The following is a 19,778-nucleotide window of genomic DNA, read 5'->3' on the forward strand; positions in this document are numbered from 1 at the left end:
AAAGCCAATAACGAAACTACCAGTCACTGACCACAGCATCTGACTATAATATGAAAGTTATGAATATGGAGCCACTGCATCAAAAAAAAAAAAAAAAAAAAGAGTAATGCTGCTTATTCACCTAGAGAGAAGTAAATGACAGGGAAGCGAGATGATAACAATACACCATCGGACCATAACATCTGAAGTCAATATAATAACGTTTGTAAGCTGCGCCAGCATCTGAAGACTTGAAAGTAATAATGAATAATTTGATGGCGTCATCAGACGGCAAAGAGAAAGACAGTGGGAAATGAAGTCAGCCACGTACTATCACCAACGTCGATCCCTGAAGAAAGAGAGAGAGAGAGGATAAAATATGAATGAGAATCCACAGCATCTAAAGAATGGAAGAAAAATTGCAAGTAATACTGATGAGTCATCTGGAGAAAGAAGACAGTGAATGCGGAAACTAGCAACGGAGCATCATCTTTAAAAGCTAGAGGAAGCAGTGAGTAGGTGGTTTCAGCATGAAATGAAAATATTGAGTAACACTGATTGTTCACCTGAAGACAAGGTGATAGTAAGAAAACTTGTGATGTCTCATTATCAGCAATCACAAAATCTGAGGAAGTTTAAGCAATATATAGCCATAGCATCTAAGATAACATAAAACGTAGATAATTAAACATATACGCGTCAGCTGAAAACAGTAAGTAAAAGAGTGAGTAAGTTTACCTACCATTTGAAAAAAATATTTAATCACTGAACACAGAATGTTATCAGCTAGTTATAGCGAAGCGGTGATAAACCTTTTCTTGGTCGGGACGAGTCTAATATTTTATTCCAGCTAATGGCAGACGTTTTTCTTAAGCTAAAAGTGGTTATAGGAGCCCGAGAGAGAAAGTTAACAGTGGTACCATTAGCTCTCTAATGTCAGAAAAACTCTTGTATTCAATTATCCCTAGCACTATGTGATATATTAAGATGAGGGTGGGTCATAGGAGCCAGAGAGTGTTAGGAAAATGGTGATCAGAGAAGAGAATGGAGACCAAACAGGAAATGTTGTGAAAATCTGAGATCAACCAAACTAATGCTCAGTCACTCCACAAAACTGATGAAAGGACGAAACAGCAAACAATGCTTTCCTCAATTTACAGAAAATAAACCAATGAGTAAACAACTTCACCATCTAAAAAAGGAAAATATATCAGTGAGAATCCAGCTGTTGATTTCGAAGACGAGTGGGAAGCAGTGAAATGATTCCTAAGAATTTTGAGGAGAGAAAAAAAAAAAAAAGTGAATTAGCCTAACAGGACTTGCATCTGGATAGGAACGAGAATGCGAGTACTCATCCTCAGCATCTGGAGAAAAAAAAAAAAATTACAAACTCAGGATCCGAAGAAAATGACACTATGTAAAGCCTCAGCATCTGCGGAAAGGAAAAGAAATGGGTAAAACAACCTCACGCCCGAAAGAAAAAGAGAACAATAAGTAAAACACCCTCAGCATCTGAAGAACAGCCTAACAGAAAAAAAAAAGTAAAAATCTCAGCATCCAAAGACAGAAATATGAGTAAAACCACCTCAGCATCTGAGCACAAGAAAAGACTTTTGAATTAACAAAGCCTTCCTCTGAAAATACCTGGACAATTGTAGATAACCTCAGGATCTGAACAGAAGAAAGGAAAGTATGCAAACTACCTCAGCATCTGAAAACAAGAAAAAACAGTGAGCAAAACAACTTCAGCATCTAAAGAGAAAAGAAAACATTAACTAAAACCCTCGGCATCTGGAAAATAAAATATCCGTGAGCAAACAGTCTCTGCATCGGAAAACTTTGAAAAGCGTGAACAGACACCCTCAGCATCTGAAGAAGACAAAAAGAACAAAACGACCTCAGTACCTGAAGGCAATACGAAAACAGTGGGACTCATCATTCGAAGCAAGAAGAAATTTTGTGAGTGATAAGGATTATCATTTGAAACAGGAAAAGTAAGTGAGAATTCGCACCATCTGAAGTGAGGAAGAAAACTGTGAAAACATCACCATCTGAAGGCAGGTTCAAATAGGCCTAATAAGTAGACAAGCTGAGCGTCTGAAGTTAAAAAAACAGTGAACAATACACGCTAAGCATATGAAGGCAAGTGAGTAAAGCCACCACAGCATCCGAAGTGAAGAAAAATAAATAAGTAGCCCTGACCTGTATATGAGAAAAACAGAAGCGGAAGTGTGAGTATATACTGTCAGCTTCTGAAGGGAAGAAGAAACAGTGAGTCACATCCTCTGAATATGAAAACAGGATGAAAACAGTATACAACCTCAGCATCTGAAGACAAAAGCGAACAGTGTGTAAATCAAATTCGGCAACTGATGATAAGGAAATATCAGTAAATAATCACTAACATGTGCAGAGGAGAAAGCAGTAACTTTAAAAGTCTCAGCCTCTGAAGACAAAAAGAAGTAAATCCTAAGTCTGTGGATCTGAAGACAAGAAAAGAGTGAGTGTAAACAGGACCTGTACTGTAATTAAAAAAAATATATATATCACACCTTTTGAATCTGAAAAAAAAAGAAAGCAATGGATAACCGGTCCATCCATCTGAAGAGGGCACGGGTTGGATGGTTCACGAAACACAGAGAAAGGAGTAAGCAACTGGTCCCGACACCTAAATACAAAAATAAAGGTGTGAAAAGTCAGGAGTATCAGCATTTGGGGAGAGGCAAAACAAGTGCACATCCGCAGTCTCTGAGACGGGAAAACAGTGAGTAAACAGAGTCAACGCCTGAGGAAAATGAGAAAACAGTACTTGATCAGGCCTACCATCTGAAGAGAAAGAACCTAGTAAATAGACGGCAACAACATCTGAAGTCAAGAAGATATTTCATAGACAGGCACACAATTTGGAAGCAATAAGAAAATAGTAATCTGTCCCAAGATCTGCAGTTAAAGAAGAAAATGCATGATCAGTTTCAGTTTCTAAGCAAAATATAAAAGGTAATAAGTAACCGGTCGCATTATCTGAAATAAAATAATGAATGATCAGTCCATAAACTGCCTTAACATCTGGAAACTAGGAGACGGCGTGTTGTCACAGTACCTGAACACAAAAAAATGACAGTGAGTATTCAGTCCCACTATCATAACAAGAGGATTCCAATGGCAGGTGTTTCGAAAGCAGTGCAAGACTTGATTTTGTATGGGAAGAAAAAAATCCATCGTCGTAAGCAGAGATACACCACAGTTACTTAACAGCAGCGGAGTACATACAGTAACAACCATGAGACCGAACATTATCATCCTAATATATCACAGGAAAAGATAATACTAATTCTATTCCTAAGACCTGAGAAATAATGCACCAACGAGCGAAAAAAAAGCCTCTAAAAACCAAAATGAGATATGAAACCATTACAGTAGTTCCAGCAAGCCCTAAGCCAGCAACCACATAAACCGATAAACACGCTTTGTACATTATACTAGTTCATCATGGCTGGTTCAAGGACACATACCAGACTAGTGAATGAAATGATTGCCAAGCCGCGCATTAAAAGAAAACCGGAAAAAAAATATATAACGTCTAACATTATGACTAGTTTGTGCTGGACACCTGTTAGGGGAGAGAGAGAGAGTGTGTGTGTGTGTGTGTGTGTGTGTGTGTGTGTGTGTGTGTGTGTGTGTGTGTGTGTGTGTGTGTGTGTGTGTGTGTGTGTGTGTGTGTGTGTGTGTGTGTGTGTGTGTGTGTGTGTGTGTGTGTGTGTGTGTGTGTGTGTGTGTGTGTGTGTGTGTGTGTGTGTGTGTGTGTGTGTGTGTGTGTGTGTGTGTGTGTGTGAAAGATGCAGGATGCTTATATTATATATATTTTTTAACATTATGTTTCAGTTGCTGGCAGTAAATTGCGCAGAACTATACCATTGACACCTGAGGGTTTCACCGATATGTCGAATGTCAGACAGAACAGAGCAAAAAAAAAAAAAGTGTCTTACTTCTTACTGCAGTGTTAATCCAGACAACAGTTACCTTCTTTTAATTAGTTATTTGCTTCTTGTTGCGTTTGGTTTCTTTGAGCTGAATACTATCGTCGGATGTTCGTTTAAGAATGTACAGTTTATTCACAGCTAAGAGGTTTAAGAACTAGAGGGATAACACTGAGTGATGCAGAGGCGACATTAACGCTCTCAGGCCCTTCTGATTCATCTCTCAGCTGAATAAAAGCATCAGGAGTAAGCTGGAACGTAAAAGTTGTCCCGACCACGAGAGGGTGAACGGTGACAATATCAACATTCATGGCTCCTAGGACTCCGATTCAGCAGAATAAATTGTTTGGTGTTGACTGGAACAGAATACCAGAGTTGTCCCAACCGTGAGAGAGTTAAGAAATACAGAATATATGTCAGCATTAGCAACCAGAAGTTCTCAAAGTCAGCTGTAAGAGAAATGATTCTTATACACAGTTCCAGTTCAAAAGCTCTACCAATCGAATAGAAAATGACTGCAGTAATGGCCAAATGTTTTTATATTTCTTTTTTTATATGCAGACGCTCCGGATGGAAAGGGACAAAATATTATATTTATTTCTCCCTGTATTTTCGGGTTCAGGGAATTGTCAGATAATATTTCACAGAAAAATCTTTGCAGCGTTATGCAAGCCTCTTACATTCTTCCACTGCATTCCCATCCCAGTTTGAAGCTCTTTTTTCTTGTTTGTTTTCTTTATACGCTGTTTTACTGTATAACATTTGTGTTTTTTAAGTTGTAAACTTTAAATTAATGTAGTCAGTAGTTTCCTTTTCCGTTTTCCCTAACCCCTTTTTCTTCATCCAAGTCATGCGTCCTCCTTCTGCCTCCATACCTTCCTTTCATGTCTCTCCTCTTCAGCTCATCACATTCCCATATTTCTTCGTTTTCCTTTGCGCTTACTCTTTCTTTCGACCCTAGCAGCCTGTGCCTACCTCAATATCTTCTTCCTTTCTCTCTCCTCGTCGCATGCTGCTTTTGCTTTTTCTCGCATCTACATATTTTCCTTCTCTATCTCTCTCCTCCACAGCCTCTTGGTGTTCCCTTATCTCCTTCCCTTTCTTGTAAGCGTTTGTTGTCAGGAAGGATGTGGACAATGGGAACTATTTGGGAGGCTTCTGTGTGTCGGGAGAGATATCCGGGCTCTGACGCAGGACATGGGGTCTGCAGTCTTCCTATTCTTTATGTACCCAGAAACACGAAGGCAGGACCAGGAAGAATAGAGGCGATAAGAATGAGGGAGAGCGACTGAAGGACAAAGGCTGGGGAAACTATTCTATTCTATATACCTAGGCTGCTTCCCCCAAGGAAAGGGAGGTAGCTGGGGAAACAAGAGAGAGACAGCCTGGGGAAGATAGGTAAAAGAACAAAAACTATGGGGACAGAAACGTGAAAAGGTTGAATGATGGCACTGAAAGGAGGACTTGTCAGGATATATCGGTTTTGGAAAATAATGGGGAAATAAAATGTGGACACACGAGACATAGAAATATATCGCGGAAAGAAACAAGGGATCAGGCAAAACGGAAAGCAGTATCGATAACGAAGGAAGTAGAATACAGAAATAAAGATAAAACACCAGGGATTGAGGAAGATTTGAGAAGAGAAAGAAAAACAATGAGGAAGGAAGAAAGAAAAGAACATCGAGAACAAAGAATTGGGATAACAGAAAGAGAAGTAGAGAAAGAAAGAGAAAAGGGTAAACAGAGGAAGAGAACAATGAGAGGAAAGGAGAACGTAGAGTAATAAGAAAATAAGAGAGAGAGAGAGAGAGAGAGAGAGAGAGAGAGAGAGAGAGAGAGAGAGAGAGAGAGGACAAGTGTATCACTCACATTCGACATCCTCTTCAACGCTCTCGACATGCATAACGATACGAAACAGGGCGGTGCAGATCTAGGTCCTTGCTTAACCTAACAAAGCACAAGGTCAAAGAGAGGGAGAGAGCGCTAGTCCACGGGGAGAGACATCAGCCCCATTGTAATACTGTACCTGCAAGTGCTAAGGTACACCTAAAGAATGTGAAAAGATAGATGAAGGACGAAGGTTAATACAAAATTGTTAATACTGATTTCCCATAAATTTACAGGTACATAAAGAGTTTAAACTATTCTTTTTAGCCTAGAGACGTGTATTTCATTTTGTTCTAGCCAACAATGCATTATTTAATAAACTTTTAACAAGCCCCCCAGGCCGTGAACACATTAATGAAGGCTAATTCCGAACCCTCTGATTAAAAAGAATGCACAAAGCTAAGCACAACTGAATGAAGATAATCTAAATAAAATATGAATGACGTCACTAGTGATTTCATGAAGTTTTATGACATACACTGGCCATTTCGAAAAATCTATTCAAATTTACATAAGGTAATCTAGGGATACCATCAACTGAATAAAAATATCATCGTAGTGAAGAGATCATTACTGGAAACTTTATGGCAAATAGCTCAGGCAAACTTTTAATTAAACAAACAAATTACAGCGTGACGTCATAACCAAAAATTCATGATAGGCGCCAATGACCCAGTGTTTGACCTCCAGCTCTCTCATAAATTATCCATCGTCTCTAATTGCCCTGTAATTTACAAACTTTTCGCCATTTTTCTGTAATACGGAAAAAATTTTAGGGCTTCCGTTTTTTCCTTTTCCCTTGTTGTCGAGTTCCGCGGAAATGGAGATGGGGCGAGGGGGTCCATGGCAGAGAGTGAGACAGAAGGGGGTGAGGCAGGGAAGGGGTGAGATTGGGAGAGTGGCGAGAGAGGGGCTTGGTAAACGAGGAAGAGGAAGTAGGCAGTGGGGGAGGGGAATGCAGATGAACACACACACACACACAAAATACTCGATAAACTTCAGGCCTAATTTCCGGAATCCGGACAATACTCTGACATGTTACTTTTCAAATCGCCAGATTTTTCTTTCCAATTTTTTGATGCTCCAATTGCTCCTGACTGCCTTCACTACGAGCAATACAGTAAGTGTGATCGTCAATTTTTTCCATGTGTCGTGTAAATTTATTGACATATATTTATTCTTCAAACGATATTCCATGGGAGACCGAGGATGGGATGGAGGGATGGGGTGGAGAGGTATATGAGAGAGGGGGGTGTGAGCTGGGAGCAGGGCAGTGAAATGGCGGGGGACAGGGCGACTTGGAGGCGATTTGTTTGTGGCCACCCCAAACGGGATTGAGGCGTCTGGCAATAGATAGATAGATAGACCTTTTTCTAAATTTTTATGTATTTTTGCTTCCACTTCTACGCGTCTCTCTCTCTCTCTCTCTCTCTCTCTCTCTCTCTCTCTCTCTCTCTCACCCACGCTGGAGGTCGGATGAGTGCAACCAGTGCCGTGATAAATGAAACCTGGTTGCTGTTTGGTAATGTCTTTCCTGCTGACGAAAGCAGTTAAGTGGTAGTGACATGAAAACGATGTGACTGAATAGCATTAGCTCTTCCGTTTCCATTACAGTGGGGTGAGTGCACCTTTTAGTTTAATCTGTATTTGCTAAAGACTACATAACTAAGTACCCATTACTGTCATGAAAGTCTACCTCTCTCAGGCTCCAACTCAAATTCAGCTGAATTCATCGGCTGGCGGTAGCTGAAGGAGAATAACAGAGTTTTCCCCAAAATGAGAGGGTTTATTGAACCAGTATTAACATTCAGGTTCGTATGACTCAATCTCTGTTTAATCTAATCGCGTGGCATTGGCTGGAGTAAAATATTAGAGCTGTCCCGACTATGAGAAGAAAAAAGGAATAGATAAGCTGAAAAGGGAGTATCATACTGGCCCTTTTGAGAATCACTAGGAAAGGTCATTCATTTACCTTGAATAACAAGTAGTCGTGGCCATATTATGCCTATCGCTTCATGTACCTTGTTCCATGTACTAGATCGTCAAGACATTCCATGCAGAGTGAGTGTCAAAAATTCATAAAGTATGTCACCCGCACTTCCGAAGAAATATACTATCTATCTATCTATTGCCAGACGCCTCAATCCCGTTTGGGGTGGCCACAAACAAATCGCCTCCAAGTCGCCCTGTCCCCCGCCATTTCACTACCCTGCTCCCAACTCACACCCCCCTCTCTCATATACCTCTCCACCCCATCCCTCCATCTCATCCTCGGTCTCCCCCTCCCTCTTCCACCCTCCACCTCACTCACATACACTCTCTTCGTCAGTCTTTCACCCTCCATCCTCTCCACATGGCCAAACCACCTCAGTGTGTTCCTCACAACGCTTCCTATCACATCCACATCAACACCACAACGCTCCTTTATATCCTCATTCGTCAGCCTGTCTCTCCACGTGACTCCACAAGCTCCTCTTAAATAACTCATTTCCACTGCTCTCACTCTTGACTTGTGTCCTTCCAACAACGTCCAAGCTTCACTTCCGTACGTTAGAGTTGGTATCACAATACTGTCATGTAGTAACTTTTTTACTTCCATGCTCACTTCCCTGTTTCTTATCACTGCTTTCAAGGAACCAGCAACCTTTCTTCCCTGCTGTACCCTTTCAAGCACTTCACCCTCCAAACCTCCATCCTTACTCATCACACTACCCAAATACTTAAACGTACTCACATTTTCCAATTCCTCACCATCCAACCTCGCTATACATTCACTGACTTCACCTCTCTCAAAGACCATCACTTTACTCTTCCCTACATTCACCTTTAGGTTCCGTTTCTTACACACTCTCTCAAACTCATCCACCAAGCCTTGCAGCTCCCCTTCATCTTCACTCAACAACACAGTATCATCTGCAAACAACAGTACAGGGAGTTTCCAAACACTATCCTCTCTCACCAGGGCCACTCCAACATCCACTACCCTACCTTGTACCTCTTTTATTACCCCATCCATGTACAGATTGAACAACCATGGAGACATGACACATCCCTGTTTCAAACCAACTTTCAAAGAGAAAAATTCACTTAGTTCACCATCCACACGCACTGCAGCCTTAGCACCATCATACATACTCTTCACAGCATTCAACAACTTCCCATCTACTCCATATATTCTTAACACTTTCCACAATCCTTGTCTATCCACCCTGTCATATGCTTTCTCCAAATCCATGAAAGCCGCATACAACTTCTTTCCCTTCTCTAGAAACTTTTCCACTAAAGATCTAAGAATGAATATCTGATCTACACAACCTCTTCCCTTCCTAAAGCCTCCCTGTTCTTCTCCAACTAATTTCTCTGTTCTTTCTCTAACTCTGTCTATAAGTATCCTACCATACACTTTTCCTATTATACTAAGAAGACAAATGCCCCTATGATTACCACACACTTCTTTTTCCCCTTTTCCTTTGTACAAGGGAATAATTATACCTGACTTCCAATCCTCCGGGACTCTACCTTCCTCCCAGGCCAATCTGCACATCTTCCACATCCATTCTACTACTATCTCTCCCCCATGCTTCAGCATCTCACCACACACTCCATCAATTCCTGGGGCTTTCCCCGATTTAACTTTCTTCATTGCTTCCACAACCTCTATTAGCAAAATATGATGCCTGCTCGACTGTTTCACTTTAAATACACACACACACACACACACACACACACACACACACACACACACACACACACACACACACACACACATCGGTCTGTGAGATGTATACAATGTCAGCCTCATTTTAATATTTCAGTAGGCCCCCTCCTCTCTCCATCCTTTCCAACAAATAAATAAAAAGGGCGCAGGATAAAAAAGAAAAAAAAAAAAAGAGCCTGCCAGAGTGTCAAGTGGCGAATGAAGGACGCGTCGCTCGGAAAGTAATGTAATTTTCGAGGGCGTCTCCGGAAATTTCCACTCTTCCCGACTGCAACAAAGGACGCTAATGGGATGGAAACTAGACACGACGGCGGGATGTGATCGATTTACGCACAGGCACCGTGAAACAGAGAGTGATATTGCAGAAAATTTAGCAATTTTGACTGGTTATGTCACTCAACTTCAACCCTGTATATTTGGTAGATTTCTCTCTCATTTCTTCTTCTCTCCCGCTCTCTTAGTTCTCTCTCTCTCTCTCTCTCTCTCTCTCTCTCTCTCTCTCTCTCTCTCTTTATCCCTATGCTGTTCCCAATCACTCTGTGTTTTGCCTTCTCTGTTTTGCTCTCACCCATCCATATAACTTTCCCCTCCTTCGTAAACAGACTGCCTGAGTACGCAGCTGGACAAGTCAGAGCAACGAATTATCCCCTTTCCCCCCTGCCCACGTAATAAGTCTGATATTTCACGGACGACCTATGCCCCTGGGTCAGCAGAAGGGGAATCAAAACATGCTCAGAAATTTCCACGTGTTTGCTGCCGTGGTGGTTTGTTTACGTTTTCTTGTTTACAACATTTGGGGGACACAAGTACATCGGGGTCACTGATTTTTCTCGGGAACGGAAAATCAAATAACTTGTCAGCTGTTAGGCCATCTCTCGGTTGCTCTAAGTGGCCTGGTAAAAGCCGAAGTAAAATTCATTAGTACCGTAAAATACACTCCGAGTGAATGATTTTCCTCGGGAACAGAAAACTTATTAACCTTTTGCTTCCTACAGCCTATCCCGGCTGAACAAACCTAAAACGTATGTAAAAAAATACAGTATATAAATTAAAAAAATGTATAACACCCTTCAGTAACATCAAAGCTAAAAGGTCAGAATCGCATTAAGGATTTCACTCAGCCGAACAAAATATTCTGGCAGTGACTTGAATTATTTACCCACGCGAATCCACAGGAGCAAAAGTGGGTTAATGATCCACACCTGCCTTCTGATCTGACTTTCTTCTGTCCTAAAGAAATTTGATGCTCTGTGTTTTCCATTGATTCTGATGTGAGCAATCGATGAGGAGTTTGACAACTGGGATGACGAATATTGAAGGGTTAATTTTTAAGAACATCCAGATAAAATTGTGTCTGGTTCACATTTGATATTACCATGAATTACAACTGAATAGCTCGACAAGTGGCTAAGTAAGACATAGTGAAGGTATATAAGGTTTTGTTAAAGTATTAACTTTACAATAAATTTTTGGGGAATTACTAAACAGCTTTCAATATCGCAGTGGTGTTGAGTATTATTAAACATAATCTGTTCGTTATGGAGTGTAACGTGACAGTTTCATGTCCTAGCTTGAAGAAGCCTATTCGCAGATCTCACAGACAAGAGACGTAAATGTACGTGATACCTTCGGAATCTGTATGTAAATGTCACGAAGCTTATCCTCACCCGCTTTACCTAACCTATCTACGTCTTCTGCTGACAAAACGTTCGCTTATGTTGATGTAACATGAGAGGAAGGAATGCCAACTCTCTCTCTCTCTCTCTCTCTCTCTCTCTCTCTCTCTCTCTCTCTCTCTCTCTCTCTCTCTCTCTCTCCGCGCACACAAAGACTGGGTGTCGTCAGAGAAGGTGAGATAGACAGGCTTCACTTCAACATGCACTTACTAAGTCATCACGTGGAAGCGAAGGAGGAGATGGGAGAGCGGAGGAAGGACGAAAAAGGGAAAAAGGAAGGGCAATGAATGACCTTTGACATGAGGCCGGTGTGACCTTGCATAAAGTTACTTAGTGATAAAGACTGAAATTTATTGAGAGGATGAAAGTGATCAGCGTACAAGATTTTTATTTTTTTTTTGTATATCATGTGAAACATGTTTGTAACAGACTACGGACAAAGGGAACGTGTAAGAGAAAGGAATGTATGACGGCAGGCAGGATGAAAGAAAACGAAAAAGTAGGATGGAAACAAGAAATGAAGAAAGAGAAGTGCATGAAGAAAATACAGTAAGAAGAAAGGAAGGAAAACGAAAAGGAAGAAGAGAACACACACACACACACACACACACACACACACACACACACACACACACACACACACACACACACACACACACACACACACACACACACACACACACACACAGCAACGGATCGAATAGCTTTGTCCTTGAGTGCTTCTCCAATTAATTAGTTCAGAGTTAATAGGATCTGGACCGGATAAAAAGAAAAAAAAAACTTTGATTTAGAGACATAGGACGTATAATTAACTTGAAAAGCGTATTAACATTTCTCTACCCGATACGCCACAGGAAGGAATTACCATCTATGACATCATTAACAATTTAACTTCTATTATCACTACGTCATCATTAATCATTTCACTTCTATTATCACTTCATTATCATCTTTATCATCATTATTAATAAATTCATTCCTATTGTCACTTTATCATCATCATCTTTATTATCATTTTTAATGCTTTCACATCTATTGTCACTTCATTATCATCTTTATCTTCACTATTAATTCTTTCACATCTATTTTCACTTCATTATCATCATCTTTATCATCATTATTCATCCTTTCGCTTCCATGGACGCACAAAGGTATAATTTTCTTTACTACATCATCATCATAATCACCGTTAGCCCCTTCGCTTCAACTGATGCATTGAGATATTACCCGTAATATCAGTCTTTTCTCTCCTGCAATAAGGAAATTCAGGAAGATACACATCAACGCATTCAGATTACCACACCAAGGTGTATCGGAACTCAGTCGCCCACTTTGTTTCCACTGTTGCCTCCAAGTTCATATGCCAGTCAAACACTCACATAACAAAGGAACAATGGGCCTGGATTAATCACTCTAAACAGGGATTTGTATACCTAGTGGTTGCTGTTGACGGAAGTGACTCGAGTGTATTACAAGTGAAAGTAAAAATGTTGACTGGGCGTATAATTGGTAAATACTCAGACGAACGGGATTATTACCAAACGATTACGGTGTTAATCATCAGCTGGCAATATCAGTCAAAATCATAAACCGCATATGTTGCAAGCTTAGGCAGATATTCACGTACTGAACTGTTTCCACTTACAGATATTAATTACTGTTCGTGCACAGTGACAGTTATGAAATATCTGCATGTATGTGTGAAACTGTATTGTGGCAGTTAAAGACTTCACTGGAGTAGGCAGAACATATAAGATATGATAAAAAATCAGAGAAAACAAAAGGAAGGCAAAGCGTAGGGTAGATGAAATGAGGGGGAACACGAAACAACAAAAGGAGGGAGAATAGCGAAGCAGATCAAAGGGGAGGAAAAACAACAAATGGACTTTCATGTGGAGTAGTGCGGCTGATGACGGGAAGCACAGAACGAGTGTAAAATTACGAAAGAATGGAGATACTAATGAAGGGGGATGTAGTCTCATTAGGAAGTGTTCGGTAGATGGTAAGGGGAGAAGTAGAAGGGGAGAAAAAGGAGTGTAGTAGAATGAGAGATGCTAAGAAGCAAGAATGGAGGGGTTGAAGGGAAGTAGGGGAGGAATAGAAAGAAAAAGAGGGAACAGTAAACAAAGAGAAGAGGAGAAGACGGAAGAGAGGCTTGGAATGAGAGAGGAGGAGAAAGAGAGCGGGCGGGGGTTCGCATACAAAACAAAAATATCATATATAACAGGAAACATTAGAAAGATTCATACATACAAACTGAAAAAGACTAACATATACATATCTCTCTTCCCACATACCCGGCCATGGAGTGAAAAATTGACAAGAGAGTTTCGTTTCTGGCCACGATCGAAGGTGGTGGGCAGAGGGACAGGGGAATCCGTGTCCCCAATACTAGTCAAAAGGGGAAAAAGTGATGGAACGGCTGAAAACAAGAACAGAGGGAAGGGTGCGATGGTTAGTTAAACAGAGGTGCCTGTGCGTTTCTGTCTCCCCTTCTCTGTCTCCCCCTCTCTCTATCTTTGTAGCACATATGCGTTCTCTGTGACACTCCCCATAGCTCCGCAGTTTACTCAGTTCACATTCGGTGTGTTTCAATTTTTCCTCACTTTACTTTCCAACTTTTCATCTCGTTTTTCACTTTGTGAACCGCAAAGGTATTCCCATGGGTAGCGCCTCTTCAAAATCTATATATACATATAGTGCTAATCGCTCAATTCCGCTTATATCATGGACAAAAGAACCTTTAGTATTCGATCCTGAATGCAGACAGAGAAACGGTTTTTATAAAGTCATGAAAGGGTTGTGTATTAAAGCTAAATCTACATGAAATACATCCCGGAAATGTGTATCAGTATTTCAGTGCAAGGTAGGTATTCTCACCGATAAGTTCAAAATATTCCCCAAACCGCTCACTATCTTCCGCATGTTTCACATATGGAAGTTCAAAGCCAAAAACCTCGCGCACAGAGGCTTTTACGTGCTTTCAAAAATCCCTTTGTTGCTACTGCGCAGTATGGATGCCAGGCTCGATGCATTATTCAATTTTACAAACAAGATTAGGCCCTTCGATGTTCCAAGGAGAGGGGCTGGGGGGAGGGGGGAATAAGGCCATTCCATGTTTCCTGCTTCCGGCTGAACAATGATTCGGTGACTTTTTAGAATGCCCTGCATGAGGTATTTAATGGAATTTTTTCTCGCCTACGTTTTACTTTTTCATTATGAGCTGGTTTTATAATATTAATCCCTGCAGTTCTTTCTAGCCTCCTGTTTCGCTGTCAATCCTCTATTTCTTAGTTTTCATGGTTAAATGATAAAGCTACGTAAAATGATTAAACTGGTGCGTTACAACTAATGAAACACTGCATTATATGCAATCAGACAGTAAGAATGGGAAATGTAAGTGAAACAGGAGTTGATATCGTGGGACAGCTCGTGGCTGGAGGTATAAGGAACAGGAACACGATACATCCACGTGATCCGCCAGTTCTATGGCTTTGCATATAAGGGACACAGTTGATTACACACATACTGATTGAGAATTGTGAATTGAACAACAGCTCGATTGAAGGGCAACTCGTGGCTAGAGTTCAAAGGGAAATGAACACAGTACAACCACGTGACACCAGGACTCGTGTTCTCGCCAGGAAAGGAAGATTTCGAACATCTCTTCCTTGTCATTAACATTTCTACATCTTTTACAACAGTAAATGCTTGAACATTAATATTACAGTGTGTGCCTATACAGAAAATCGTTTAAGAACCATATATACTAGAGAATAATAAGCTGTAATATGAAAGGACCTGCCACCTGGTGAACATCACTTTCAGCTATTCATATATTATCAGGAAAAACAAGAAGACTATAGAAACTATATCTCGTATTCTCTTAGCAAAAAATATTATAATTACGAGGTGAAATTCGTTGCGAGTCATTGCATTTGCAGGATGAAAAATAAAAGAGTATCCAGAAACTCCACACGTCTCTCGTTCAACCTGTAAATCAAAATCTGAGGGGAATTGATTTCAAGTGTTTCTAAGAACCTGCGGCTTTCAAGTGTTATCGTCCCCATGCCTTATTCTCCCTTCCAACAACCACTCACAATCCTCCTCCATCATATCACTCCCCAAAGACTGCGAATCATAAAATTCCCGCTCCCTATTGATCTCCCGTCTTTGGTTCGGTCGGAGGGAAAAGAGTTATCTGAGCCACCTACTGAATTGCATCCGAGTCGGTTTGAAGGCCAGGCTATTCCCTTATGCTCTTCATTTTGTCAGTTTCCTATGTCGAAGTATCGTCTGAGGAAAGTGACAGTAGAATTATCCCGACCAGAAAAGGGTTAAAACTGACATTATTAACTTTCTCAGACTCGTATAAACCCATTCTCAGCTGAGCAAAATCGTCTAACATTACCTGAAACAGAATACAAAAGTTGCCCAGTATGAGACTTCAGATACCATATGCCTTTCAGAATTCCATCAGGTACCTGGAAGAGAGAAACCTCCTGGCTAAGGATTGTGTAAGGTGACCATTAACAGAGGAACTGTCATTCGGAAGACACACAACAGGTGAAATTATATATATATATATATATATATATATATATATATATATATATATATATATATATATATATATATATATATATATATATATATATATATATATATATATGTAGATATTTAGATATTTATATATAGACTCTCTCTCTCTCTCTCTCTCTCTCTCTCTATCTATCTATCTATATATATATATATATATATATATATATATATATACCCTTGAAAGACACCTCAAGGAGTTAGAAATGTTACTCGTTCTCGTTCCGCTGAAGCAGAAATTCATTTGCTGAAACTGTTGTCAAAGAGCAATATATCTAACCTTTTTGTTAACAATTCATAGTTATTGACAAGGCTGCTCGTTTTCCAGCATTAATACTCTATATTAATAAGACAGATCGCGAAAAAGTACGCAAAAAACGAACGAAAGATGCTGAAAAAAGTGCTAAACATGAAAACGAGACCTATCGCGAAAAAAGGAAAACACGGCAGAAAAAGCTCAGAACATGGAAAGGTGAAAGCATGTCTCTCTAAAGCAAAGAACATTTTCTAGAGGAAAATGGAAATGAAACCAACAAGAATGGCAGTAAAGAAAGAGAAACAACGCAAAACATTAAAAGGCGTCGGTATGTCTTCTAAAAACAAAGGGGAAAAAAAAACGAAAGCGCGTCGGTATGTTTCTTCTAAACAAAGAATTTTCGCGAAGGTGATGGGAGTGGGACAGCCATGGATGGTGTATTCACTGGACCTTGTTACCATGGACGACATTGCTTTCAGGGGGGAATCTTGCCAGACACACTCACCGAGAGCGAAGCCGTCCTTGGTCCACTGAGCTTTGCCCTTCTGGTGGTCGACGATGCAGCAAAGGTAAACGTTCTCTCCGAGCCGTACCTGGGTGTCCTCGGGTCCAACCTTTATGACCTGTTTTGGTTCTCCTTCTTCGTCCTCTCTCACAGCCAGGCTCTTGTTCTCCTCCTGCTCCTCATCTGCCGCTCTCACTCCTGCAAAAGCCGCCCACACATTCCTCACTCTTACCTGTTCGTCAGTCTATGGGAACATTTACATTAAGCTACGAATAAGCTATAAGACAATTGGATACCAATGATTCTCTTCCTGTTATACCTCCTTATTTGGTTTCCTGCTCTCACACATGCAAATGCCATCTACACACTTCACACTTCACTGTAACCTCTTCATCAATGTATGGTGACAATTACATCAAACAGTGAACGGTTAACAAGGTAATTGGATACGCCTGATCCTCCTTTGTTCTTCTGAACTGGATTATCTGTAAATGGACTAATTGGAGAATATTTAAGCAAACGCACACTTGTGTGCTTCCAGTAAGCCACCTGAACCGCGATTACAAGGCTGCCTGTAGAAGAGAAAGGGTTTAATTAATCAAATACAGCCACACCTGCAGTCACATCATACTTGCTACCATAGTTACTTCATTCTCCCCCTCCCCCCCGCCTCTATCTCACTCTCTCTCTCTCTCTCACACACACACACACTCACAGTCGCTGCTATACAATGGACTGAGGATTTGCTGATGTTGCAGCAGAGGGAAGAGGGTTAAGGTTGAGGGGAAGGCAGTGGTTTGTTGTTGATGTGCAAAGGATGTTGAGTGGAAGAGATTGGCTATCTATTAATGGAGACCGATCCTAACCCCTTCACTTAGAGAACCCTACTGACGTGAATTAAAACCGCCAGATGGATGCAAAAATAAAATGACGTCATCGTACTGAAAGGGTTAATGACAAATAATCGATATATGAAATACAGATATATGAAGAGGAAAAACTATTGAAGGAGTGCCACATCAAACAAGTAGATCAGCAAAGATTTCTTGACACTTTTCACCACCTTTCAACAGGATCTGAAAAACCATTAAGGTAAAAAAGGAAGTAATAATAATAATAAAAGACTTTGTAAGAGTCCCGCATGCAAAGAATCGTGCTATCCTAGTCACCAGTCCCCGCCAAGAATCTGAAATGGAGGATAGAAGGGCAGAATGAAGGTGGCGTTGCAAAGGGTTATGAATTGTTCGCCATCTCCCAACAGGATCTGAAAAATCGCAAGGGTTTAAAAAAAAAAATGCTTTCTGAGAATGAAACAAGCAACGGACCCTGCTCTCCTTGTCACCAACCCCCACCACGAATCTGAAATGGAAGAGAAAAGGACAAAGTGAAGGTGACGCAGCGAGGAGAGATCTGTGGGAGGGTCATGTCATATTCCATCAGGTACCAGTGAGGTCATGGGTCATCACGTCGTCACTCGTGACCTCATGGGGGAGGGGGAACTAAAAACAGAGTTTACCCCTCCACCCTAGAGACAGTTTTTCACAACATTCTTGCTATTTCCAGATGGTATTATTTACTTTAGGGTAGACAGTTGCAAGCGGGGGATTAAATATAGCCTTCATTATCTCCTGCGCAGAAAGGTCCTCCCATAGTTGAATAAAGTCGTTTGGACGTAGCAATAATGAACGAAACACAATGTCACTGGATTCAAGGGGTTAAGGTGGGCAGGGACAAGAGGTCAAGCCAGAATTAGTCCAGCCCTCGTAACAAGTCGCTTGGGGATGGGGGGGTCACCCCTTAAAAATCACAGGTCATGAACTGATTAACTGGCGTTTTTTTTTTTTTTCTTTCTTTTTTCTTTAATGAACGGTTAACGAGGGAAAAAATTGCTACACGAATAGACTCTTCTCTCACCACCGCCATTTACATTATTAATAATTCCTACTGTATAAGAGATGTAAAAGGGTTATGTTCTTTTTTCTTATAAGTAGATCTATTCCTATCGAGTGTTCAAGGGTCATCATGACCATGGGTTTAAAATCTAAGGAAGGGAAAGTCAGCTACCTGCACTTGCCTTCCATAAATTGTGTAGTATTATACACGCAAAATAAGTGGATGAACACATTAAAGACGACTTTTTAAATAACAGCTTCACCTTCCCTATGCAGTATCATCACCGTTCTCAACCCCGTGCTAAATATAACAGGCAGAACTGGAAATACATTGTCAAAAGGCTCTACTGACATTGCTCCATGCTATAAATAACAGGCAGAACTATAAATGCTTTATAAAAGGTCATGTTCTCAATCCAGTCCTGTCCTGAAGCCATCTATCCCATACCAATATAGTGCGCCGATCATTTTGCAACGCCTGACGTCATTTCTAGTTAAGCTAACAATATACCTTGAGGGAAGCTGTCTCATGCCCTATCTAACCCAATCACCTCGAAGACAAGTTTATTCTACTTCTGTTATCTCCAGGTTATATGCAGCTCAGAAGGAACACTTTGAATCGGAGAGGTTAGATAGAGCCTTCACTTGCTCTTATTTCCAAACTTTACTTTTATTTGATACAGTCGTCACTAAGTTCTATAAAATATTGGGTGTTTCGTATGCTAAATAAAATCGTCGGTCCTTGACCAGAACAAACCTGAGGTAATCGTAGTGAAAGGACCACAAATTTCAGGGCCCTCTCTAATTAATGGGGATGATAATGATTCTTGAATTAAGTCTCTGTATGAGATATTTTACACGATTACTGTTAATATTATATAAACAAGAAAAATTCATATTAATTAAAAAAAGGAAAAATTATTCTCATCGTCGAAATTCAGCCCGATTATGACCTTGCACTTATAAAATACTAAAAGAAACGAAACACAAACAGGAAAAGCAACAGTAAGGAAAAAGCTTGCGTCTTCATATATTAGGGGAAAATGGATGTGATGGAGGTGCGGTGTGCTTCCTCGTGTCTGTTCCTCTTTAGCTAACCTGCCCGTGGCGATAAGTTGACCTCTCTGCCTCACACACTGCCACCGCCCTCACAGCCCTACACTCTGACGTTAATACCTGGTGCTTCATTTACCTAACCAGTTTTTTTCTTTTCCTTATGTTTTTTTTTCTTCATTATCATCATTCCGACCTCATTCCTGTTCAGTTTATCTATATAGCTATCCATC

At 40.6% G+C, this 19,778-nt stretch overlaps 1 protein-coding gene across 1 annotated transcript in view; it reads right to left on the minus strand.

Moving 5' to 3' along the window:
• LOC145413629 (uncharacterized) overlaps positions 1-18,063 on the minus strand; it is a 155,445-nt gene extending 137,382 nt beyond the window's left edge. Inside the window, exons 1-3 of the mRNA XM_080283290.1 lie at positions 18,045-18,063; positions 17,015-17,172; positions 16,601-16,844 (exon numbers count right to left, since the gene is read on the minus strand). Coding sequence (XP_080139416.1) covers positions 16,601-16,844; positions 17,015-17,172; positions 18,045-18,063 — 421 coding nt within the window. The remainder of the gene's footprint in view (positions 1-16,600; positions 16,845-17,014; positions 17,173-18,044) is intronic.
• Between the last annotated feature and the right edge of the window lie 1,715 nt (positions 18,064-19,778).

Source organism: Coenobita brevimanus, chromosome 97 (assembly GCF_032717465.1).
Source record: "Coenobita brevimanus isolate Jiangsu-jjx chromosome 97, ASM3271746v2, whole genome shotgun sequence".
NCBI lineage: Eukaryota > Metazoa > Arthropoda > Malacostraca > Decapoda > Coenobitidae > Coenobita > Coenobita brevimanus.